Genomic DNA, 27,707 nt, shown 5'->3' with positions numbered 1-27,707 from the left:
GGGGCGTTTGTATTCCTTTTTGCCTGCTTCATTTACTGCATTTTTATATTTTCTCCTTTCATCAATTAAATTCAACATTTCTTCTGTTACCCAAGGATTTCTACTAGCCCTCGTCTTTTTAACTACTTGATCGTCTGCTGCCTTCACTACTTCATCCCTCAGAGCTACCCATTCTTCTTCTACTGTATTTCTTTCCTCCATTCCTGTCAATTGTTCCCTTATGCTCTCCCTGAAACTCTGTACAACCTCTGGTTTAGTCAGTTTATCCAGGTCCCATCTCCTTAAATTCCCACCTTTTTGCAGTTTCTTCAGTTTTAATCTGCAGTTCATAACCAATAGATTGTGGTCAGAGTCCACATCTGCCCCTGGAAATGTCTTACAATTTAAAACCTGGTTCCTAAATCTCTGTCTTACCATTATATAATCTATCTGATACCTTTTAGTATCTCCAGGATTCTTCCAGGTATACAACCTTCTTTTATGATTCTTGAACCAGGTGTTAGCTATGATTAAGTTATGCTCTGTGCAAAATTCTACCGGGCGGCTTCCTCTTTCATTTCTTCCCCGCAATCCATATTCACCTACTATGTTTCCTTCTCTCCCTTTTCCTACCGACGAATTCCAGTCACCCATGACTATTAAATTTTCGTCTCCCTTCACTACCTGAATAATTTCTTTTATCTCGTCATACATTTAATCTATTTCTTCATCATCTGCAGAGCTATTTGGCATATAAACTTGTACTACTGTAGTAGGCATGGGCTTCGTGTCTATCTTGGCCACAATAATGCGTTCACTATGCTGTTTGTAGTAGCTAACCCGCACTCCTATTTTTTTATTCATTATTAAACCTACTCCTGCATTACCTCTATTTGATTTTATATTTATAACCCTGTATTCACTGACCAAAAGTCTTTTTCCTCCTGCCACCGAGCTTCACTAATTCCCACTATATCTAACTTTAACCTATCCATATCCCTTTTTAAATTTTCTAATCTACCTGCCCGATTGAAGGATCTGACATTCCACGCTCCGATCCGTAAAACGCCAGTTTTCTTTCTCCTGATAACGACATCCCCTTGAGTAATCCCCGCCCGGAGATCCGAATGGGGGACTATTTTACCTCTGGAATATTTTACCCAAGAGGACACCATCATCATTTAACCGTACAGTAAAGCTGCATGCCCTCACGAAAAATTACGGCTGTAGTTTCCCCTTGCTTTCAGCCGTTCGCAGTACCAGCACAGCAAGGCCGTTTTGGTTAGTGTTGCAAGGCCAGATCAGTCAATCATCCAGACTGTTGCCCTGCAACTACTGAAAAGGCTGCTGCCCCTCTTCAGGAACCACACGTTTGTCTGGCCTCTCAACAGATACCCGTCCGTTGTGGTTGCACCTACGGTACGGCCATCTGTATCGCTGAGGCACGCAAGCCTCCCCACCAACGGCAAGGTCCGAGGTTCATGGGAAACAATAGTATTTTTAATATTAAACAATATTTGAATGTTTATGTAAATATCTTTTTCTATAATTAAATTTGAATTGATATTTTTTACACCGGTAAAACCATTTTGTATGCAGAAAACATGTATTTACCTGTTTGGTCAGTATTTATCACATAATCCTCATGGTATTAAGGGATTAAACGGCACGTCTGCCGACGAAAGGTCTCCGCAGACACCTGGAAGTCCTCCATTGATGCCGCTTCTTTTTTCGAAATCAGTTTCGTGATATTGCGTTGTGAAATTCTGTGCTTCTCTTTAAATGCCGTGACCGATCGGTTAGACACCTTGAATTTGAAATTGATGAATTGTGCAGCCGCAGCCAGTGCCCTGTAGGTCTACGAACGTATCGCCTCAAATTTATCCATTCACGTACCACCACTTTTAATATCTTTCTCGCATTGTGAAAGATATTCTTTTCAATTATCGGCATCCTTTTTTTTATTTTATTTTATTTTTTTTATTTTTTTTTCAAAGTCGCCAAGGATCATGTGGGGTGCGCTTTAGCAATATTCATGACTTTCACTTTGTAGGCAATGGGAATCGTGTCACTTTTAAATCTTTTCAATGATGGTTTGTATTCGTATGGAGACTAATCACTTTGTAGCACTTCGAACTGTTCGTCGTTCTCCTCACATTCTTCGCAATCCTCATGAGTGTGAATTAATTCCTCTTCAGTTACGAATGTTTTTTCACCCAAAAGTTCCAGTATATTATTATAAAGTTCTCTGGCCAATAACATATCATCGCGAGAGATTTCTTCCGAAGATGTCCATGCAATTAAATCATTTTCCATCAAAAGCTTTTTGTAATACACCACTGCATCCTTCAATCGTAATTTTGATAGATCACTATGAATGGGTTCGTCAGGAATTTCTTTTCCTACTCCAGATGAGCCAGCAACTTCTTCAGTTGACGTGTTGAACCTCGGATCGGAATAACACTTTGAAATTTGAAACAGGCACGTCTGTTCATGATGAAATCGAAAAACAAACTGCCGTTTACTTCTCACGGCTCGCGCACAGTCCTATGTGCAGATGACCATTATAATCCCAAGGGGACCCTTACAAAGCCCCTTTAAACCTTGAAACTCCATAAAACAAAATTGAACAATGAGCACAAATATTTTGCAGTAAATGAAGAACTTTATGTTCTTGAGCTAAAATAATGTTTTAAAACTAATGTAGGTTTGAGAAACTTTTAGAATAATTGGTGGAATAACAAAAGAAAATGAAACAGAAGAAAGAAAAAAAAAGTGTCGGAGAAGGAATCGAACCTGAGACCTCTGGCGTAAGAGTCCAAGCCCTAACCATCTAGGCCAGACGGCGGCTCGGCAATTGACTAACATTTTATACTCGTAAGGCACCTAAGAAACTTTGAATCAATTTTTCTTGGGATTTTCCGGGTAGTGCGTCCTAATATTTTAACCACATGATGTGTTAGGGGTCCTCTTTCACCACAAAAAATTTCGGACAAATCCGTGACCCTAAGGTCGTGCCGTCTCCTTGTAAGTGGGATGAATGCTTCTATCCATTCACTTGTCAACCAGTTCGGTGTGGCAGTAGAAGGTAGCAAAAGGAAAGTCAAAGTTTGAAATCTCAATATAAGAAAGCATTCACTCAGGAGGATTGTACAAACATACTGCCGTTTGACTGTTGTGCAGACTCCGAATGCAGGCCATGATGGTATGCGTCCCTAGTGTAGAGAAGCACTGAAAGAGTTTAAAACAATTAAGTCACCAGGTCCAGATGGAATCCCAATCCAGTTTTACAAAGAGTACACATTGGCCCCTTATAGTGCATTTAAAATTAGTTGCAACTTTTGACAGTGCCGCAGAGAGGAGGGCAGTTGCCAGTCTGTGCTGAGTGCGTCAGCAGGCGGCAATAAAGCCATGCCTGCCTTATGTCGTGAACATTACCAGCCAATAGGCGAACATTCTTTGATGGTAAAGAAGTGACAATAATGAGCAGAGCAGTTAAATCAATAATTTTTTATACATACTGAGTTATGGAGTAAGTGGAGCGATCTCTTCCTCGGAACTGGCACTGGCGGTGACTGAAATTACCATCTCTTCAATTTGTTCTTCTAGCAGTCCTTTGCAATCCAGTTCTCCTCAAATACCTCCTTTGTATGGCTGACAACTTTGCAATCCAGTTCTCCTCAAATACCTCCTTTGTATGGCTGACAACTTGAAACCAGTCCTGTGGGGTAACACTTGCAGTGACTTCTTTTGAGCATAAACTCTATTTTTCCCCCACACTGCCTTTCACCTGCAACCATATGTTCCCAATAGGGTTTAAATGAGCTCGATAGAGGAAGTCTGATTACACATGCCCTTTATTGTTAACCTGATAACATGGAGTTTTTAGCTTGTAAGGTGCTACAAGTTCCATTAATTCCGCCTATCCATGCCAGGTTCAACTTTATTCAATGTAACATTTCTTTTACCCAGAGCAAAATATCTGCTTTCCTCCACTGTTTTCCTCCTTATCTATCACAATAGAGTGGTATCGTGCATTGTCCATTACTATCGTCATATTTGGAGAAATATTCTGCAGCAGAACATCAGAAAACCACTCCATGAAAACTTTGGCATTCATTTCCTTATGACAGTCGCCTTGCTCCTTGGAGTGGAACAGCAATAAATAGTTTGGAATGAATTTACAACACCTGACCACTGCAGAATACTTCAGTGACAAAAAAATTACAATTCACAAAGAGAATAAATGAATACGAAGCATCTGAAGTGTGACAAGGTACTTTACCAACCAAACCACTTGCAGCATGTAGGGAAAGCCAGATCACCATTGGTGTTACCTGGACAACGGTGTCACATCCCCTCCAGTGAGCCAATGTTATGTCACAATGCAGTATAGGTATTGGTTCGCTGCAAAATTCTTAAACATGTTTTCAGTTCAAATATGGTAAAGTTCCTTGCGATGGAAAAGTGCTTCTGTCCGCAAATTTTAAAAAGCATCACTTGTGTGAAACTCAGTTTGCACTTTTCTCACATGATATCCTGTGAACCATGGGTGAATGGCGACTGGCAGATTCCATATTCCTAGATTTCTGGAAAATCTGTGTGAGCCGCACTGCAGGTGGTTAACAGAGGCCCGAGGGCATGGAATAGGTTCCCAGATAAGTGATCGGCCAAAAGACTTCTTAAGTAATAGAACTCAGTATGTTGTGCTCGATACCAGATCTTATTCAAAGACAAGAGGTATCATCAGGAGTGCCACAGGGAAGTGTGATACAGTAGAACCGCTGTTATCTATATACGTAAATGATCTGACTGGCTGGGTGATCAGCAATCTGTGGCTGTTTACTGATGATACTGTGCAATATGGGGAGGTGTTCTCGTTCATTGGCTGTAGGAGGATACAGTCTGTTGTAATGAGTGGCAGCTTGCTCTAAATCCAGAAAAATGTAAGTTAATTAAGTTAATGCTGGTGATTAGGAAAAGCAATCCTATAATGTTCAAATATAGGATTGGTGCTTGGCAGAGTCACTTTGATTAAATATCTGGGTATAATGCAGCACAGTGATAAAAAATGAAACTAGCACATAAGGACGGTAGTAGGCAAAGCAAATGGTTGAATTCAGTTTTTGAAAGAATTTTAGGAAAGTATATCTCATCTATAAAGGAGACTGCATACAAAACACTAGTGTGACACATTCTTGAGTGCTGTTATAATGTTTGCAAAGCTCACCAGGTCAGGTTAACAGGAAGGCATTGAAGCATTTCAGAGGTGAGTTCCTAGATTTGTTACCGATAGTTCGATGAATGTGTGAATGTTATGGAGATGCTTTGTGAACTCCAGTGGGAATCCATAGAGGGAAGACGATGTTCTTTTCATGTACCACTATTGAGAAAATTTAGAGAACCTGCACCGGCCGGAGTGGCCGAGCGGTTGTAGGCACTTCAGTGTGGAACCACGCGACCGCTATGGTTGCAGGTTCAAATCCTGCCTTGGGCCTGGATGTGTGTGATGTCATTAGATTAGTTAGGTTTAAGTAGTTCTAAGTCCTACAGGTCTGCTGACCTTTGCTGTTAAGTCCCATAGTGCTCAGAGCCATTTGAACCATTTTTGAGAGAACCTGCATTTGAAGCTGACTGCAGAATGATTCTACTGCTAGCAACATACTGTATTTACCTGAGTGTAAGATGGCCCCCTTACTTTAAGAGGCTCCTTGAGAAAAAATTATTTTTAACATATTTTTTCTAATTGAAATAACAAACTTTTACTGAAGTAGGGTATCCACCTAAAATGTTAATGTTACACCTATTCTAAACTTATGCCATGCATTCATTGTCTTCATTTTTATAATGTTGTTGTTTGTTGTTGCAGTCTTCAGACCAAAGGCTAGTTTGATGCGCCTCTATCCTGTGCAAGCATCATCATCTTCAAGAAACTACTGCAACCTACATCCTTCCGAATCTGCTTACTGTATTCAGTTCTTGGTCTTCTACAAATTTTACCCCCCACGCTTCCCTCCAGCTTTAAATTGGTGATCCCCTGACGTTTCAGAATGTGCCCTACCAACCAATCCCTTCTTATAGTCAGGTTGTGCTACAAATTTCTTTCCTTCCAATTCTGTTCAGTATCTCCTCATTAGTTACGTGATCTACCCATCTAATCTTCAGCATTCTTCTGTGGCACCCCATTTCAAAAGCTTCTATTCTCTTCTTGTCTAAACTGTTTGTCGTCCATGTTTCACTTCCATAATACACTCCAGACAAATACTGTCAGGAAAGACTTCCAACACTTAATGTGTACTCAGTGTTAACAAATTTCTCTTCTACAGAAATGCTTCTCTTGCTACTGCCGGCTTACATTTTATATCCTCTCTACTTCAACCATCGTCAGTTATTTTGTTGCCCAAATAGCAGAGCTCAACAACTACTGTAATTGTCTCATTTCCTAATCTGATTTCCTCAGCGTCACCTGACTTAATTAGACTTCATTCCATTATCCTCGTTTTGCTTTTGTTGATGTTCATCTTATAGCTTCCTTTCATGACACTGGCCATTCCATTCAACTGCTCTTCCAAGTCCTTTGCTGTCTCTGACAGAATTACAAAGTCTTCAGCAAACCTCAGAGTTTTCTTCTCCCTGGACTTAAATTCCTAATCCAAATTTTTCTTTTCTTTCCTTTATTGCTTGCTCGATATAGAGATTGAGTAATATTGGGGATAGGTTACAACCCTGTCTCACTCCCTTGTCAACCACTGCTTCCCTTTCATGCCCCTCTACTCTTGTAACTGCCATTGTGTTTCTGTACAAATTGTAAATAGCCTTATGCTCCCCGTATTTTACCCATGCTACCTTTAGAATTTCAAAGAGAGTATTCCACTCAACACTGTCAAAAGTTTTCCATAAGTCCTGCATTTCTCCAGAATCCAAACTGATCTTTACCAATATCAGCTTATACCAGTTTCTCCATTCTTCTGTACAGAATACATGTTAGTATTTTGCAGTCATGACTTATAAAACTGATAGCTCAGTAATTTTCACATCTGTCAGTAACTGATTTCTTTGGCATTGGAGTTACTGCATTCTTCTTGAATTCAGCGAGTATTTCGCCTGCCCCATACATCTTGCATACTAGATGGAAGAGTTTTGACGTGTCTGGCTCTCCCAAGGCTATTAGTAGTTCTAACGCAGGTCCGGCCAAATGCTGCACAGTGTGCAGAAGTGCTGCACATGTGCGACAGCGACATCTCTTATTAGACATGTGTCCTAAATGAACGGCGGCGGTTACTCTTCCCTGTTTATGTGCTACAAGCAAGTGCGCGACATACCCAGTCTTGTTTACCCCTGGTGACCGTAACTTTAACAGAGAAGTACTGAGAAATGGCAGGTACTGTGAAAAAGCAAAGAACGGAAGATCTATGTTCTCAGTTGTTTCGATCAAGCATCAGTGATGAAAATCTCCCGCAACTGCTTGCGATTGTCAATGAGCCGTGCTTTTGTGCCCGATATTAACTATATTATTTCTCATGACCAGTGATAAACGTGTTTGGATTTATTCCTTTCATAATTAAAAATTATTGTTTACTAACTGTGTATTATTGCCTCATTCTGCTCCATGTTACATTATTAACAGGAAAATTGGTCATTAAACCGATTGTTGTATACTTACATTTAGGGTTTTTTTTTTAATGTGTGAAGGGCTACGCTCAGCTGAAGTCGATAAAACATAACATTCATCTAATTGTCGGTTATTATGCAGATTTCAGACGGAACTGATGAAACATATAGCAATAATGGTACAGGTCATCATCGAGAGGTCTGCGGTTGTCATTCTGTTCAGAGGTCAGTGAGACAAAAATTATGTGGGTGTAACTGAGGGCACCGAGAATTAGTTATAGGAAACCTTGCATTGGTTTAATGTTATTTGAAACCATGACTAAGGTTCGTTGGAAGTCGCTAAGTGCTCTGTTTCTTAAATACTAGATCAAAAACATTACGCGTATTTACGTGCCGTCAGTCAAGCTGCCTTAATAAAAACCCACGGTTGTTAACTGTATTACTTGTCTTACTGGGTTAAACTGTTAACATAAAAGTAGACGTCTCAGTGAGTAGACTGTGAGAGTATTTTAAATGTTTAATACGCGAAATACCTTCCCACGGTTGGCTTGCAAGCTGTGGAAAGAGCACTAGAATGCGCCGGTACAGAGTATCTCAGCAAGTGGATATAGCGACATCTGTGGGTAGAAACATGCATTACATGAACGCTGATGGCTGCGGCATGCATGCTGTGACCCGTAAGTTGCACATGTGCAGGAGCACAACCTCTGGTTCCTTCAGTTTATCGAGATCCCATCTCCATAAATTCTACCTTTTTGTAGTTTCTCCTGTTTTATTCTACAGTTAACAACCAATAAGTTGTGGTCGGAGTCCACAACTGCCCCAGGAAATATCTTACAATTTAAAACCTGGTTCCTAAATCTTGATTTTACCATTGTATAACTAGTCTGAAACCTTCTGCTATCTTGAGGTCTCTTCCAGGTACAGTAGAGTCTCGGTTATTCGGCCTAAACCGGCCGCGGCAAGGTCGGATAAGAGGGAAGGTCGGATAACATGGAAAATAATACAAAAAAACACAAAAATTAAACTAAAGTAGGCCAAATGAGTTAAACATTTCATATAATACAAATCAAATTATACTGAATAGATATTTACTCTGTGAAGAAGTTAGTAATTCTTTTTTGTTTGCCTACTGTTTGCGGTTTTTTTACCGCTAAATCACATAGTCTCTTAAGAAGTAAAACCTCGGTAGACCATGTTTCCTCCAGTTGCTCTACATATTCTAAAGCAGTTTCTAAGGCCTTGTGTCCTTCGTTGTGAGAAATCTTGGGCACACTTTCCTCCACTACATCCGCTTCTTCGTCTTTTTTTTCGTGTACCATGTTGACTGTTTCTTCATCTCTCACTTCAAATTCTTCACCTTGGACAATCCATTCACTTGTCATCTTCTGTGGCGTCAGCACATCCCGCAACTTTTCGTAACAATGAAAACAGGGTAGTATTTTCTGGTTCGGTCTGCTGCTGTAGATTTTCATCATCTGGAGGATTTTCGTAATTTTTCCTGTAGCAAAATTTTCCAGTATTTTGCAATTGTATTTGCTCCAACACTCTCCCAACATTGGGCCACGTCTTAAGCTACGTCTTTGAAATTAATACGGCGCAACTGCTCTAGCATGTCTTCTCCCTTGTCCATAGCATTAATTAAAGAGGAAAGCACGTTTCTTGCGGTAGTTTCTCTTCAGTGTCTCTGAGGTCCCTTGGTCCTTTTTTTTGATGCGGCCCGCCACGAATTCCTCTCCTATGCCAACCTCTTCATCTCAGAGTAGCACTTGCAACCCACGTCCTCAATTATTTGCTTGCCGTATTCCAATCTCTGTCTTCCTCTACAGTTTTTGCCCTCTACAGCCCCTCTAGTACCATGGAAGTCATTCCCTCATGTCTTAGCAGATGTCCTATCATCCTGTCCCTTCTCCTTATCAGTGTTTTCCACATATTCCTTTCCTCTCCGATTCTGCGTAGAACCTCCTCATTCCTTACCTTATCCGTCGCGTCGCGTCGCGTCACACCACCTATCATGTCAAATGTATTCACACTATCCATCAAGGCATGCCACATTGAGTCAATTCAAGTCGTGTGATCTCGGATCGCATGGCTCCCCCCCACCACACACACACACACACACACACACACACACACACACACACACACACAGAGAGAGAGAGAGAGAGAGAGAGAGAGAGAGAGAGAGAGAAATTGCGATATTATTAGATAATTTTCAGCTGTTTCTATGCGTGAAGTTCACATACACAGTGTGGTAGCTTATACGTGTGGATATTTGAATCCATAAATGACATTTTACTAGACTCGGATGGTTTGGAGCTTGCAGGGATATCTTGTATAATAGAGAGGGAACACAGAAGTGCAAAACAACAAAAAAGAGTGTGGATCAAAAACATACCATTACATGGTACAGAAAGAGTTTCACACATTATATGGGGAGCTCAAGGAAGAAGAATCTTCATTTTATATTTTAGTAAGTTGAAGCATCAGTTTTTCTAGTTGTAATGTCAAATTGCAGCCAGAATTATGAAAAGAAACGCAGCTGCCATCCCATCCTGTGAAAAATTGGTTTGTTTAAGGTTCAGTTTTGTTGTTAGTCCAGTGCAAATTTTTGTGCAGTTATACCTCCCTCAATACATTTCCCTTCAAGACTTATAGGTTTTCTTTACGTCTTATGTTTGGATTTTGAGCCTTATTTGTACTGTGGCTAGCTAGTGAAACCACATAAATATTGACCACTACTGCTTGCAAAACTGTTTCACGCGCAATCCAGAGAGCTACTTAACAATAAATAAGCCTACCACAAACACATATGTACACAAACAACTTGCAGTGTCTGACGGGTTCATCCCATTTCTTTATGAAATGCAACAAATACCTGACAACATAAAATATATTCCACGTACTGATCAGTCTGATTGTACCCACAGTACTTTTTTCACTTCAAGTTCCAGCCATATTGCAATCCATCTCATTGTAAAATATTAAATATGGTCTCAGAATGTATAAAAATACACTTTATAAATACATTAGAGGAAAAGTAGATTAGTACACTCATGCCATACTAATCAGACTGCTGTCTCACTGCTTCAATTAGCCTTTTATCATTTCTCATAAATTTTAACACAAGAAATAACAAAACAAAGCAGTTTTATAACAAGTAACAAACTAAAAACAACTGGTATTAACCATTAGAACCACAACTAAATGAAGTGTAGGTATCTGCACGTGGCCACATATCGGGAGTAAATGGGTATGGGAGTCACGTGAGCAACAACAGATGGATGTCGTCAGCCGTCAACACTTTCTTGCTGAGAAACCTTAACGGTGCCATGCCATGACGTGACAGGACGGGACGGCCAGTGTTGATGCTGGCATTTGAAATGCATTGTAGAATGTTTTGATGGGACAAGACATGACAACCAATATTAATATGAAACGTCAATAGCCAAAGCTTCATCTATAAACATAAGATGACACCTATATTAATGTATTAAACAAAGTAAAAACTTTGACCTCAGCGGCAATTAGTTCGATCTGCAAATACAGGGTGCACATAGAGTGCGAGAACACTTTCAATTATTTATTGCACAAGAACCAAACATTGTACAGATATCATACATATGTCATTTTGAAGAGAAACCCTGAAAGTCTCCCCCCACCCTCCCCCCCATGTATACTGCCACACTGTAGTGTGGTAATTTGCCAATAGTCAGCGCTAGTCACAAACGTGGCAAGTTCAGGTGCGGAGTGAGCTTTCTGTGTGTTGGAGTTTGACAAAACCAAGTGTGCTACAGCTGTTCAACAGATGTTTAGAACCAAGTACGGTAATCGGGATACAAATCATCAACACGAATGCATTGAATTTGAGCATGATTCCCCAAAGGTAAATGTTTGGGCCATTCTTCTTTGCCGAGAGCACTGTCACTGGATATTCCTACTTGGACATGTTGCAACAATGGCTGACGCATCAAATGCAATTGGATTCTCCGTTCATCTTTCAGCAGGATGGGGCTCCACCCCATTTTCATCGCGAATTTCGTGGGTACCTGAACACGGAGCTGCCCCATCGATGGATCAGCCGTGCTACAGAAGGGGACAGCTGTTTCATGAAATGGTCTCCCCGATCATCAGATCTCACTCTGTGTGACTTTTTTTCTGTAGGGACACATTAAAGATCTGGTGTAAGTACCACCTTTATCATGAGATGTAGCAGAGTTCTGGGAGAGAATACGGGAAGTGATTGCCACAGTCGACAATGCCATGCTGGGACGGACATGCAAGAATTTGAATACCGTATTGACATCTGCCTGGTCACTCATGGTTTGCATATCAAATGTTTGTAAAAAACTTTCAGAGTTTCAGTTCAAATTGCAATATGTATGACATCTGTACAATGTTTAGTTCTTGTGGAATAAATAATGGGAAGTGTTTCCGGACTTATGTACACCCTGTATAAGATGACCCCACGTTTTTCAAATAAAGAATTTGGAGAAAAAATGTCATCTTGTAATTGGGTAAGTATCTACATGTACATATATACTCTGCTAGCCACCAAGCAGTGTGTGGCGGAGGGCACAATCTGCGCCAAAGTCGTATTCCTCCCCCCATCCCCCCACCCTCCCCCTGTTGTATATCCTGCACAAAGAGGGCCAGCTGTGTCTCGCATGACTGCTGTTTCCTAAAACCGTGCTGGTTTCTACAGATGAGCTTCTCAGAGTCTAGGAAGGTCATTATGTCTGAACACAGAATATGTTCCATGATTCTACAGCAAATCGATGTCAGTGAAATTGGCCGGTAATTATGAGCATCCGATTTTCTATCCTTTTTATAGATTGCTATGACCTGGGTATGCTACATTTCATGTAAGGACAATGAAAGTAAGAGTAATGAGGGCTCATGCCGAGGCATGTAGGCGATATTTTTCCCTTGCTCTATTTGCGAATGTAACAAAAAGGGAATGGCTGGTAGTGGTACAAAGTGTCCTCTACCGCATATCATACGGTGCCATATGCAGAATCTGTGTAGATGTAGATTTTGTTATGAAATGACAAGTTCAGAATATTAGATCTGATCATTATTCTGGTAGACCTGCCATAGCTGAGCTACAAACCATGGTGTTTGAGTTATCAAGACTGGTTATCTTATTAGCTGAAGTTGAAAATACTTGGGTTTAGCTAATATTATAACCAGTTTTATTTTTCATTTCTGGAAATGAAATAATGAAAAAAATCTGAAGTTTTTGTGTTTTAATATTTGGGTAATTGTCACATTTCAAGATGCACTTAGGTAATATAGTGGGTGTAATATGTCAGAGATGATATACACAAATCTTCTTGGCATTAAAAAAGGTTTTGTCCTAGATGCACTGCCTGTCAGAACCAGGGAAGCAACCAGAAGGAAGGAGGAAACAAAATAAACTTCACAGATTGAGAGGATATGTGATTACAAAATCGAGTCAGATGTACAAAAAACTTGGCAGTTTGACATACCCCTATGGTCTGGAAGCATGCCTGATACGTTTGAAAAGGAAGTTGTAAGCCATAATATCCTCTCATGAGGCAAGCAAACCCACAACTGTTGTAAGTGGTCCTTGATTTTCCGGGTGTTTGCACTGGGACGGAGTTGACATCCGAGCTGGTTCCACATGTTCAACTGGGGACAGATCTGAAGATCTTAGCCACAGGTGATCACCACCACCACCAACACCACATGGATGGTTCATAGAAATGGATGCCATGTATTGATGAGTTTTGTCTTATTGAAAAGTGGCACTACCGTACTACTGGATGATGGGTAACATATGAGAATGCAGGATGTCCATGACATACTTTTGTGACATCAGACTTCCTTAAGGGGGGATGGTAGTCAATTTGTGTATCTATTCTGCCAATGGTATGCAGTGCTATTTCACCCTTTGAATAGGTACACTTTTCGAAGAACTCCGTGTTAAAACAGTGAAATTTTTACTGAATGTATAGAACATACATGCCTACATTTACAAGTAAAATGAACAAAGTACCTCTTGTGGATTTGAAGAAATTCTTTTTTTATTCTTCTACTAATAAAATTTAACATTTTTTTAATACATAAATTATTATAAAACAGTGTGTTGGGTTGGTGGTTCTCAATTTGCTTGTCATAACTTATAACCATTCTGAGTACAAATTGACCAAATTTCTTATTTCCCTCGTTAGTTTAGAAAATAATGTGACCTGAAAGTTAAAAACAATGTAGTTTTGAGAAAAATCAATTTAAAGTTTAGTATTGCTATTTTAGTATAGTTACTGTCGAGAATTACTTACCACTAATATTTCCCTGCACCATGTGGAGCATCATCTGAATCATACTTGTCCTTTCTTCTTCTATTGGTCCCTCATCTTTTCTGTCTAATTCTTTCATGCATTTTAAATTAGCAATTTCTGCTTTGTGGAGTCTCTCTTTATCTATTTGCACATAGGATTTTGTAGTATTTCCACTAGATTTTGTGCCCAGTACTTCCAAAACATGCAGTTTTCTTGTTCCACCATCATTGAAGCATAAAATACTGTCATGAACACCAAATTTGAGGGCTGTAGTCTGAATAAATACAGCTTTCGGTAACTGGGTCCAAATGACAGAATTCACATATTCATTTAAATTTTGCATTTTCCTGTCAAGACATTTCACCAACAAAGCATCTTTACAAAGTTTTCTAAATATAGGTTTTTAGCTAGGTTGCGTATTGGGCACTGACTTTCTAGCCATCGCCATTTACGTGGTGATCCTCCACCACTTTGGGCTCATTGTCCTCAACCTAACGTGGTTCATCTCCTTTTTTAACAATTGGTTTTCTGAGTAATTGGCTGTTTTAGCGAACGACGCACGGGCTGTTGACCGTGTTTTACTTTTTATTCAGTGTAGCTGTATGGTGAAGGACATTTAATCTACAGTTCAGGCAAGACCTCCATTGCCTCTGTAGCATATTTTATGGACCATTCTCCAAGTCCCTCTTTTTAGCTGTCTTTTTCCTTCTGTCGATTGGGCGTAACTTGTAGTCGCTTTTAACTCCTCCTTCGTCTTCATGTTTTATGGTTCTGACATGGACACATATGACCTTAGTTGTTTTTGCACCCTAAACAAAAAGAACAATAAATACAAGTTTAATTTCATTCATTACTGCTGCAGTAAAGAATATTTGTGGTCATATGTTATGCTTCTCCTATCCTTGCATTGGGGCAATGACAGCACTGAGGATTTTCATTTGTGGAAAGCTTATGGAAAAAGCTGTATGGCTTTTTTCATATTTTCTAAATTCCCAGCATTTCTTTATATGGCCGAGCCATAATAATTTTTTAATCTGTCTAGTTCAACATTTGTCAGGTAACCTTTACCATGCTTGAAAACAGTAACAAACATGATCAGAGTGAAGAGTAGGTGCAGGATAGGAAACTCAGACACGATAAAACAATAGAAGCAGGAAATAATGTGCAAGAAATAAAAGAAACCTGTGCATTATCTTTGCTTGGTGCAAAAAAGAAAGTGTGGCATTTAAATGCCAGATCTCACACAGCATCAGAGAAACCATCGTAACTCATGAAAAAATTGTATTTATATGAAACAAAAACTGTTTTATGCAGGAAATATTGGGCATTTTAAAATACACAAGTATCTAAAAATTGATTTTTTGAGTCCACTTGTCTTCAGTCTCCCCTTAAATTACTACCAGCCACAATATGAAGTCATACCCAATGGCACCAGGAGTAACACTGCTGTGCTTCTCCAAACCATTGGAAAACTGGGACCACTCCTCAGGTCACCTCCGTACTTGCCGATGATGGTTGTCTGGAGTAGTTTGGAACCTCGGTTTATTGCTGAACACGTAATCCCGTTCATCAGCAATCCATGTTTCCCAGTTGTTGCACCACTCTAAATACAGCCGTATGTGTTGTAGTGTTAACGGCAGTGTACCCATGGGATGGCATTCCCTAGTCCAGCTACTGCTAGTCTCCAACAAATGTCGCAGAATGTTGTAGGAAATCCATTGCCTATGCTCAGATGGCAATCGTAGATGTGGTTACGATGTGCTTGATGCACATATGTTGATCATCCCTTACGGTGACCAGAAGCTGTCATCTGGAACCTTCATGATGAGAAGTATGTTTGCCCTCACATTCCCATGCAGCCCACGAATGGGCCACTGACGCATTGTAATGTCCTACAGTTCTGGATCTTGCACAGTTTGACCAGCAACCCAAATGGAGGCTCATTTACTACCTACGGTAGGTTGTCTGTGCCAGAACACCTGTTGGTGTTGTGACTCGCCGATCTTTCAAAGTGCCACCGCGCAGTTACGCACGTCCTCTACATGCGTCACTGTCTGCCAGCCATGCAGCAGCAGTGCCACCTAAGCGGCCAGTCAGCCAGCGGCCGCTAGCTTGGACTGAGTTATGATTTGACTGTTAAAGTGTACACACGTCTTACTCTATTTACTTGATCTGTGACTTTCATGTATTGCGTCTTCCGTGAAATATATTTGTTCAACTTGAAGTTATTACAGTTGGTACCAACTGAGGTCATTCAACTTGTATCAAAACAGTGGCTGTTGACAGATGCTGTGTTGCTGCTTTTTGGAAAGTGAACGTACAATAGTTTGTCATCGGGCCTGCCGCAGATAGCTGCCTATCCTTATTTTTACAAACTCGGCAAGTCTCTGACCTCCACATTCTATTATGTGATGTGCACATCCAACACCTTGTTACGTACTCATGGTTTCACCATCATTCAACCAGTTTCCATAGATTCTGTCAACTGTAATATTCAACCAGCTTTGCGTTTTCCAGATGCTCGTTCCCAGGCACTAAACCATAGTGACCTGCCCATCGTCAAAATTGCCTAGGTCATTGCATTTCCTCTTTTGTGGCATGTATCATTGGTAGAATAATTCCCACTTGTATACTTTCCCCACTTCATTACACACCTGCAGTGCACAGGTGGCATTCAGTCTTGCTATAAGCAGTGGGCATAACATTGCAGCTCATCACTGTATTCAGTAAGGCTTTGAATCTTAGATGTATTACATTGTCAGTTAATTGAAACCTTGAATGGCCAAATCATTGTTATCAGTACAAGTAATGATACTGCTAAATCATCAAATAATCATGGCCACCTACTTTCTTGTAGTAAATTTACAGGTGATTCTTTCAGTCATACAAAATGTTATGTGATATTCCCCTGCACATTAACTAAGAAAAAATTATTTAACACACACAGTTCAAATGTCGCAATAACAATAACACAATCAGTGCATCCAGTTACTATGTGTCGTACATGTAGCCAAAATAAAACTAGCCTGGAAATTGCACACCAAGCATATGTTAACAATACACTTCAGTTGTTCAATGTAATGATAAGTATCTGTTATTCCTAATGGTACATGCTCTGCAAGTTTATATACCCATACAGACTGAACTGAACCAGGTCTCCCTTGAGGAAAAGAAAAATTGAGTACACAAATGTCCTGACTCGATTTAGTCAGATATTACTGCAGAACTAAACATTCCAAGGGTGGCTTGGAAGCTTTAACTAGAGCACAGCAAGAAATTTGTAAGAATAAAGATGTAGGTTCTCTTTTTTAATATACCAGGTGGTTATCATTAAACTGAAGGCCTTCAGCCAGATGCATTGGGGCTGTGTAAATCACAGGATGCTGAAACATTGTGGGCATATTCAGTAATTGCTGTGTTCGTGGACTACGCTGGAAAAAAATGATGGTTCCACTATCTGTCACCAGGTGAACATATGGTGCTGTAAGCAGACCGAATATGAAATGTTTCCTGTTTTGACAACAGTGTGCTGTTTGTCACATGGCAACGGATTTTGATTTCTTTTATGAAATGATATTGGTGTAAAGGATTAAGAAGGTTACGTTTTCCACATAAAATGCGATGGCTGTTGAGAAGAGAGACAGTGCACTGCTGGTAAAGTGGTTTTATCAGAGCCGCAGCAATAGCAGCACTGCATTGTGGGAACAGCACAGAAAAGAACAGCTGTGAAGAGGCCTCATGTCAATAAATGAGCTAAAGATTATGGTCAAGAAATTTGAAGAAACAGGTGAATTGTGTGGTGCAGCAGAGAGAGAAAGGTGGCCCAATTTCATGTCAGTTGTTGATGAAGCTGCTATAGCTGTAGCCAACAGTGCAGCACATGCCTCAAAATCTGCAGCCGGTGCTAGAGCTTGTGACTGGAATTGTCTTTCTCCTGGCCAACAGTTTCACACTGGTATCCCTACAGGATTCAGAATGTACACCAAATGAAGCCCCAAGGCAGACTACAATATCATAACATTGCTCTTGTTATGTGGCATGCATGGAAATGGATGACTTGGCCAGGGAATATCCTTTTTACACGTAAGGCACATTTTAGTCTGCATGGTGCTGTAAATGCTCAGAAGTCTCTTATATGTTTTTATGGTTTTACTTCACCCCATGTTGTTCATGTACGTTCATTGCATCAGCTTACATGACTGTGTGGTGTGGTTTCACAAGCTCCTTCATTCTTGAGCCATTTTTGACCTTTTAAGTGTGCGGTGACATCTGCATGTTATAAGTACATCCTTGTGCAACACGCGACTCCAACTTTCCAAGAAAACAGCTGTACCAACACCACCATTTTTTGTGCAAGATGGGGCAACAGCTCAATTTGCTTTCCAGGTGAAATATTTGCTTCAATAAACTTTCAGTAATGACCAGATCATCTCTAGACACTTTCAAGATGTGTGGCCTTCCAGTTCACCTGACCTAAATCCATATGATTGTGCAGATATAGAAATATCATGTCAATCAGGGATGTATCCAGGCTCTTTCTGATCTGAAGGGGATGGTATACACCAACGTATTGCTCTGATCTCACCAAATATGTTGCAAGCAGATGTCAATCATGCCGTGTCAAGGATGCAACAAGTTGCTGAATCGGAGGCCCTGTGAACGCATGTTGTAACTTGTGAACATATATCCTAATACATGTGCCAGAATCACTGTTATCATGTGCCTGACCATTCCTCCCCTTTTCCTGCATTTACATCATATTCTGACTGCTTACTGCACCCTATTTTCATCTGGTGCCAGAAAGGGGAACACACATACTCTGTGAATACACTGATAGTGAACATACTTATGGTGTTTCAGCATACTGCAATGTATAAAGCTCACACTGCAGCACACCATCAGTTAAATTATAACCACCAGGTACCTTCACTGTCATTTTACTCCACACAGCTAACTAGAATTATGATTTTGTTGGATTTTATTGCAGGCTATTGTTCACTCGAGTAAAGTTTTCTGGTGTTTCTATTTGTTTTGAATAGTTTTCTAATAACTTTTTCAGTTTTAAATTTTGTTGTCACAAAATGCCAGATCCTCTTTTCAGATCAAATTCATTTCGGCTATCCCATATGTGGTAGAAATGCAATGCGTTTTTACCATGCACTTTCCATTCCCTCAGTCACAGGTATGTAATGTATTGAGTTTTATGAAATTTGCAGACCACCTGGAGAGTCTTATTTATCATCATTGTTGCTAAATATATTTCCTTGATTCAGTTTCTTCAAACACCTGTGTCAGTCACACTGCAGGTCTATTGTTTGTTGCGCTGGTAGATGCTGATATTGTTGCACATGCCATAGAGATGCAGACTACAGGATAATAGAATACAAATCTTACAGTTAAAGATATTGGATAACCACCAAATTATCCACAAGGCAAAAGTACTATAAAATGAGGGGTTGGGGGGGGCAGTTGTTACTGTGATTTACACACAAAGAATGCATGCAGATGTAGCTTCCAGACTCTGTTTCTGTGTGGCATTTTTACCTCTTCATTTACAGGATCAAGAAACATGATACATCTCACAAGTAATTTTAAAGAACATTGTTTCACCAGGCTGTGTTTTAATTTAATTTAATTTTCACTAATAGTTTTGGGCTCTGCCAATTCTCAGATGCATGACAGATGTGCATACTGTGCGCACGTTTCGTCAAATCACATGCCATGCATATTTGTGCTCAGCACTGTCATTAACAGTCATCATCTTTAAAATTTATTACAAATCACAAATTATTTAGAGTAAAAGAGATGACTCACCGAAAGGCATAAGCACTTCGTCATAGATAGGTACAAAAAATAAAAGGCACAGAACTTGGTTAGCTTTTTGAAATGAACTTCCTTTTTCTAACTGTAGGAAAAACACATTACACATGTGCACGCACAAACAGATGCAGATGCACATGCTAGTGTGCTTGCGTTCACACAAGCCTGTCTCCCTGTAGAAAAAGGAAGAGCATTCTGGAAGCCGGTCAACCTCCACAGGTGTGTGTGTGTGTGTGTGTGTGTGTGTGTGTGTGTGTGTGTGTGTGTCCTACAGCTATAAAAACAAAGAGCATTTCTAAAGCTAGCCAAGCTTTGTACCTTTTGTTTGTTTCTGCCTTTCGGTGAGTCTTATCCTTTATTCCTATGTAATTCGTGATTTTCAACCAGAACTTGCCGCACACTATATACACTTGTTCATGTACCTGAGACATGCATGACTTTGTGGGAAATTTTTTAACTAGTGACTCAAACTAGCAGAGGAAATAAAATAATTTGAAACACAGCTTGGTGGAATAATGTCGTTCTCCAAATCCTGTTGAGGCTGTGGTGCCTACCGAGAAGAAATTGATCACTAATAATTGTGTGAACTTACATGTGAACGATATTGTTACAGCGGAGTAATGATTTGAGAATTCTTGCACTGTTTCTGAGAAGAGCGTTAGTATTGCTGATATATCCAAAGTAATGCATTGTTTCATTTGCACAATAAGTAAACAGTATTTGCATAAAAAATAGGAATACTTAAAATGTCAAGATTACATAGACAGCTATAGATAAATTGTTGTTACATATGCTTGTTAATCGTTAGTGTAATGGCTACTCAATTAAACTGATGAAATATGTGATAGCTGCTTTTAATTTTTTTTGATACGTGGAAAGGCAACTAGATGGTGGAACAAGCTTCCGATCTACAGTGAGCAAGAACCCAAATGCCAGGGTAATTGCCAGTGAAACAAGTCCTACAATAGGTTGAAAATGTAGCATTTGCTACCAATACGCATAAAGATTATACTTACTAGTCTGCATCCACTGTGTACTGGGATGAAAATTTAATTTAATACTTATCGAGAAGTACTTTATATGATTCTCTATTCATTTTCGTTTTTCTAAGGAAGCTAAAGCATATAGTTGTCTCCTACTTCATGAGCTTTATTTATAAGCACATGGGCATGTGCCGATCGATACGATTGTTGTTCAAGAAAATGTGAAATGGTATACATAAGTGTGTCTTTCCCGGATGTTTCAAAATGCTATCTTATGAGCAGAAATTTTATTATTTTTTAGGTATGGATATATCTCCTGTTGATCTAATGAACATTGAGCTGTTTGCTGCAAGAGTTGTCGCTTTGTCTGATTATCGCAAGCAGCTTGCTAGTTATCTCCATACTAAAATGGAAAGTGTAGCTCCAAATCTAGCTACTCTTGTTGGGGACCAAGTTGGTGCACGCCTCATATCACATGCAGGCTCCCTCACAAATCTTGCCAAGTTTCCAGCCTCTACAGTACAAATACTTGGTGCAGAAAAAGCCTTATTCAGGTATTTAAGAATGTTTTAAAAAATCAGTTCGTACAAACTTATATGAAATTATTATTCTCAGCCAAACAATATGTATGACTTATGATGATGTATTACTTTTTTTGTTGGTTCAGTTTTAAATTTTGTGAAACATGTCAACCTTTAGGAGGTATGTTCTCAAAGACAAGTATTTACTTCATATGTGTTACTTATAAATTTTGTGTGTTGAAAATTGTTCATATGAATGAGCATTAGTATCATTTAATACTTAACCTATATAGCCCATATTGAGCTCCCATTATCATTTCATTGTTCCTTTAATTCTCCTGTTATTTGAAGTCGTAGTTATTCTACTGGAGATTCCACCACTTCAAAATGAATTCTATCCAGACAAAACTCCATTTTAATGTAATGATCATCTCCTTTACAATCTGTTCTAAAGATCAATCAAATCTCTCCAATTAATCTCTGGAAAGACAACCAAAGATTAAGGTCTCCAAAAAATAGATACAAACTTGAATACAGTAGAGAAACTGGAGAGGGGAGGTGGGAGGTAGAAGTCAGTTACAGTAAGGAATTAATAATGTGGAATGGTATGGCAGAATTGTTCCAAAAATATGAGTAACTTGCTTGCATGTGGAGTGACTCCATGTATGGTATAAAAATGTAATGAAGAGGAAAAGCCTCTTGTCAGACGAGTATCAAATATCACCATTTAGTTTCCAAAGTATAATATGGGTCTGCCTTTTCTAGAACTAACACTAATTTGTTTCCATCTAAATGTGTTTCAATACTATTTGTGGAATTGCTAGTGGGTTTTGTATTTACTCTAGATATTACATATTCTGATTCCTTTACTTTTTTTCATGTGGCACTAAAGTAAGAAATAGAGCAAAATAACATATGTTCAGTCTGATTGTTAGTAAAATTAACATAACTTGCTGATAGTAAATGGATGCTTAACGAATAAACTCATTTAGAAACTGACCAGGCCAGAATGGGCATTTGAATTCCTTACAGTAGTTGCTGGTGTTGAACAAACAGCATTAATAGTTTAACTATTTAATGTCACCAGTTTTGGTAGAATCAGATGAGGATAACTATGTCTCTATTAAAACACTATGCAGATATCCAGGTAATTAACCCACAAGCAAACTTTCTCAATCATCCACCTGCAGTCAAGTTGGCCTAAGAAGATCCCTGACAGCTGGTAGTGCTGTTGCCAGCTGTCATATCTGCAAAGCACAAACTGCTGCAGGCTAAAGCAATAGGCTTGTATGGAGGTGCAACAACATTGAGGCATTGCCATAAAGACATTGACAAAGTCCTGTTACATGATTCTTCTTATACCTACCAGAGTATAACTGAATATGCTGTTAAGTTTAAGTGGCAGATATTACAGTGCTGCTGTTTATTGTGTTTATGTATCGTGTGTTTAATTCTTGGACGATGAAGTGGAAAATTAGTGTGTGAGCATTTATACGTCAATACACTTCATTCTCCCCGTCAGAAATAGGTATTTACATTTTCAAATGTGTTCAGGCTTTTTATCTAAAATCAGTACAATGGTTTGATTCACATCTTATCATTATATCATGAGTGGTGGATATTTTGTGGTAATCTTAAGGGAGGCAGAATACAGTTTAATTTCCCTTCAGCAACAAGGTCATCAGAGACATGGAGTAAACATCGTTTTTGCTCATGTACCATATATACCAGACTTTTGTACCCTCCTCTTTAAAGTGAATAACCCAGTTGTGTGAAACTCATTTCTAGACTCATTATATGTTGTTTGTTAGAAAGTTATTTTTCTTGTGAAGTTATCATTTTCCATTTGCATGGTGTAAGAAAAGTAAAGCTTCCTTTTAAAGAGTGAGTGAAATTCTGTACTATTTAAATCTTCCTTGTTTGTGTTGTACAGGGCACTCAAAACTCGAGGTAATACTCCGAAGTATGGCCTACTATTTCATTCAACATTTATTGGTCGTGCTGGGCTGAAAAACAAAGGCCGAATTTCGCGATACCTGGCCAATAAATGTGCGATCGCATCTCGAATAGATTGTTTCTCAGGTGAGATAATGTATTTATCATCAAAACTGTTAATTTACATGTTGTATAAAGAACGTAACTCTGAAATAGAGATTAAAAGTAAAGTTGTAGTACAATAGATGGTTCGTCTTCTTGGTGATCATCAGAGGGCAGTAGTTAGTTTTTTTGCATATCATAGTTATGTTAACTTTGTTACATGTTAAAAATATGTTTATTTTCCATAGAAAAACCAACAAACATATTTGGTGAAAAATTAAAGCAGCAAGTGGAGGAAAGACTTACATTTTATGAATCTGGTGAGCTGCCACGAAAAAATATAGAAGTAATGCAAGAAGCTATGCAGGAAGTTGCACAGGTAACAAATAACAGTTGAGGAGATTTTCTTCAGAATTATTCTAATACTTTCTTGTTCATAAACTTTCAGCCCTCAAGTGGGTGCAACTAAGTATAAAGTGTGCCAACCATAAATAACATATGAAGCTGATATCTGTACAGATATCATCGGTCATCTTGCAGCTCTCGAAGAATGAAGTTGTAATGAAATCTAGACCTTTCGCTGCTTACAGGTGTTGATCTTTGCCATTCTATGGTGTACCATTCCATTGTTTCACAATTGAAAGTCCATGCCTATTCCTTCATTATTGCTTCAGCTAACACAGTGATATGTTGTGTTGTCATATGTGCAAGTGAGCAGCAGTAATATAAAATAAACGATAAGCTGGACAAGAAAAAATTTATGATCCTTGCAAGAAAATTACCCAAATGATGAGCTGGAAGCAAAATCCCACAATGAGACACTTGTCTAAGGGTTAATTAGTAATCAAATAAGCAGTTTCCTGAGATCTGATGCAACTGTGCTGTTTAATGGATTGAGTGGATCATTACTGTGGGGTAACACTCATACGTGGCAACAGAGTAATATAATGAAAGTTTATGTTATTATTTTTTTACCTAAACCACACTTTAGCTATTAAAATGTAAGTTTATTTCATCATTGTTTAACTAAACTAAGATTAAACTGTAGCATGAAGAGAACCATTCTTTACAAGTGTACAAAGTATGCCGTGCACCCACTTGTGTTACAAAAAATGGCGTGCCTGCTCAAGGGTTAAACAACTGCAAATTATAAGTTGCTACAGAATTGTTAAGGCTTTCATGGCCACTTGTTGACAAATTGTCTGTTGGTATCTGCCTCGGATTCTTCGGCTGATGTTATTTGATAAACGTCACCTTCCATTGCTGGTGGTGGACTGGAGACGAGCTCGTGGCCACATATTATGTGTATCTGGCACGCCATGATCGAAGGGCTTTTCCATGGTCATACCTGCTGCAGTTCTCCCCTTGCTACCTGCAATGGTAACTGTTACATAAGAAGTCACAGAAGCAAACACTCGGCAAAGTGACACATCAGTAAAAGAAATGTCAGATACAGCCTTGCTGCCATACATTTGCAGAGTGGCAGACAGTATCAGGCATATACAGGGTGATTCAAAAAGAATACCACAACTTTAGGAATTTAAAACTCTGCAGCGACAAAAGGCAGAGCTAAGCACTATCTGTCGGCGAATTAAGGGAGCTATAAAGTTTCATTTAGTTGTACATTTGTTCGCCATTTCAACCAATAAAGTTTTTGGTCCCTTTTTCTTCGAAGATGCTACTGTAACTGGACTACAGTATCTGGAGATGTTAGAGAATTGGCTGTTCCCTCAGCTCGAACAAGAAGCACAACAATTCATATTTCAGCAGAATGGAGCGCCACCACATTGGCACTTACCTGTCCGTAACTACCTGAACGTCAACTACCCGAGGCGATGGATCGGCCGCCAGGCAGCCCGTGACAGAGCACATCATCACTGGCCTCCAAGAAGCCCTGATCTTACCCCCTGCGATTTTTTCTTATGGGGGTATGTTAAGGATATGGTGTTTCGGCCACCTCTCCCAGCCACCATTGACGATTTGAAACGAGAAATAACAGCAGCTATCCAAACTGTTACGCCTGATATGCTACAGAGAGTGTGGAACGAGTTGGAGTATCGGGTTGATATTGCTCGTGTGTCTGGAGGGGGCCATATTGAACATCTCTGAACTTGTTTTTGAGTGAAAAAAAAAAAAACCTTTTTAAATACTCTTTGTAATGATGTATAACAGAAGGTTATATTATGTTTCTTTCATTAAATACACATTTTTAAAGTTGTGGTATTCTTTTTGAATCACCCTGTATTTTGCAGCACGGTTAAAGACTATTTATAAACCAACAAAGAAGATCAAAGTGTATCTCAGATCGGCAAAGGGCAAAAGGGATCCACTTGCAATGTTGTACATGTGGAAAAACCTGTTTTGGAATGACTAGGATCACTGAAAATAAGCAGCATTCCAGGTTGTAGCAGGTAGAGAAATTGGTTGTGGCAGAGCAAGCGCTCTGTGAGACCAACAGCACAGTGAAATTCTTGCTGCAGAGAACAGCTATTGCACCCGCTTGTTCAGTGAAGCTGTAGAAATGCACTGACATGACAGTAGCTTCAACAAAAAAGAAGAAAGCCTCCAGATGAATGGATTATGGATTTCCATGCTGGAGAGAACAGCCGGTCCAGAAGGACCAGGGAGAACCGAAGTGGGAATAACAACAGAAAAGCCTTTGGACATTGGCGCACCACGTATATATGATCTGTGGCTGCGAGCTTGACTCCAGTCCATCACCAGCAATTGAGGGTGAAGCTTTGAGCACTTGAGCCGCTCATGCAGGTGAAACGTCAGAAAAAGTATCAAACAAACATCGGTGAAAAATCTGAGACAGCACCCAAAAGGCAGTGTGTAAATTGTTGGTTTCAAATGATTGTAAATTATGATACTTGAAAGAGTATATTTTACAGCTTAGTTATGAAAGTTGAAACTTAAATAGTGGCAACTATTTATTCACAACCGATACAAAAAGAGTTAAATGTTTGCCCCTGTTATTGTCATTCAAAGTAGTCACCAGCATTGTAAAGAATGCGTTGCCAGCGATGCGGAAGGTGTAATATACTGTTAGCAGAGTCCGTTCTGTTGATGGTGCGAATGGAGCAGTTTAAAGTTATGGTGATTCGTGTGTACGACTGTGATGGTGTTATCCTGACGCATTATGTTCCACCGTGGCAGATTGTCACTGCACAGTATTACTGTTTGTTTTTGGAGCATCACCTGTGACCAGCTTTGTGAAAGAAGCGGCGACACTTTCTGTGCAACCCACCCATCATTTTGCATGACAGTGTGCGGGTGCATACAGTGCAAGCTGTGGCTGCTCTGTTTGGTCAATGGGACTGGGAAGTACTGTACCATCCACCATACTCCCCGGACTTAAGTGCTTGTGACTTTGATTTGATTCTGAAGATGAAGGAACCACTTCGTGGCATTCGCTTCGGGACTGTTCCAGAGATTCGACAGGCAGTAGACCGCTCCATTCGCACCATCAACAGATCAGGCTTTGCTAACGGTATACTACACCTTCCACATTGCTGGCAATGGGTCTACACAATGCTGGTGACTACTTCGAAGGACAGTAACAGTTGCAAACATGTGACTCTTTTCTTCGGTTGTGAATAAATAGTTGCCACTATTTGAGTTCAAACACTCGTATTAAAGATGAGAAAGGAAAATATTGCTAATCACCCCATTGTATTTGTATTCAGAGCTATTGTGCTTTGCTTTAATTTATACATACCAAAACACTGTGTGGAAGAGTTAAAATTGTTGAGCAAATTGTTTTGAACAGACATCATTACAATCATGGCTGTAAGAGACATTATTGATTCACTATAGCATTGTAGATCAATGGCTTGTTGAAAGAGGAAAATTACAAATATATTTGCTATGAAAGTCAACAACTGGCAAGTAATTGTTTTGGGGCTAGTATTAAAATGTTTGTTGACTTAACTGAGTTTGCTATAGCTAACATAATAACAAATTACCTATAATTAATATGGACCAGAAAAATTCACGTGCTTCAAAATGTGAAATCACTTAATAAATCCTATTTCATGGCAAATTGTACTCAGGTGCACTATTTTAACAGAAATAGTTGGAAATAGTTTTATTTTTTGTACTTAAATATTGAAAATATAAGAAATTTTTGGTTACTGGTATCGCACATCATCTGAGGAAGCTCATTTTCAAAAGATAATGTGTGTAAGAATGTGTCTACAAAATAAAAAGCCCACCTTTGCATGAGTGCAACAACGTATCGGTGCGCTCAGGAGCTAATGTTCAAAAGCTGATATAATGTGAACACTTAAATGTAGCAAGTGTTTTTAACTAGGGTTATGTAGGGTACCATTAGAGGTCCAGTCTTAAATACTTTCTTTACAACACTGCCACCCTTAGCAAGCAATTATGTGGTACTGTTATGCAATGCATTGTATTCTGTACTTTGCTGTGTGTTGTACATTACTCAT

General features: G+C 39.3%; 1 protein-coding gene across 1 annotated transcript in view; it reads left to right on the top strand.

Annotated features, from left to right (window-relative positions):
• The window catches only part of LOC124789514 (nucleolar protein 56), an 82,188-nt gene that overhangs the window by 38,525 nt on the left and 15,956 nt on the right, over positions 1–27,707 (top strand). The window contains exons 6-8 of the mRNA XM_047256901.1: positions 21,000–21,252; positions 23,153–23,301; positions 23,505–23,635. Of these exons, the coding sequence (XP_047112857.1) occupies positions 21,000–21,252; positions 23,153–23,301; positions 23,505–23,635 (533 nt within the window). The remainder of the gene's footprint in view (positions 1–20,999; positions 21,253–23,152; positions 23,302–23,504; positions 23,636–27,707) is intronic.

Source organism: Schistocerca piceifrons, chromosome 3, assembly GCF_021461385.2.
Source record: "Schistocerca piceifrons isolate TAMUIC-IGC-003096 chromosome 3, iqSchPice1.1, whole genome shotgun sequence".
Classification (NCBI taxonomy): Eukaryota; Metazoa; Arthropoda; class Insecta; order Orthoptera; family Acrididae; genus Schistocerca; species Schistocerca piceifrons.
Note: the sequence above shows the minus strand (reverse complement) of the source record. Positions and strands in the feature narration are given on the sequence as shown.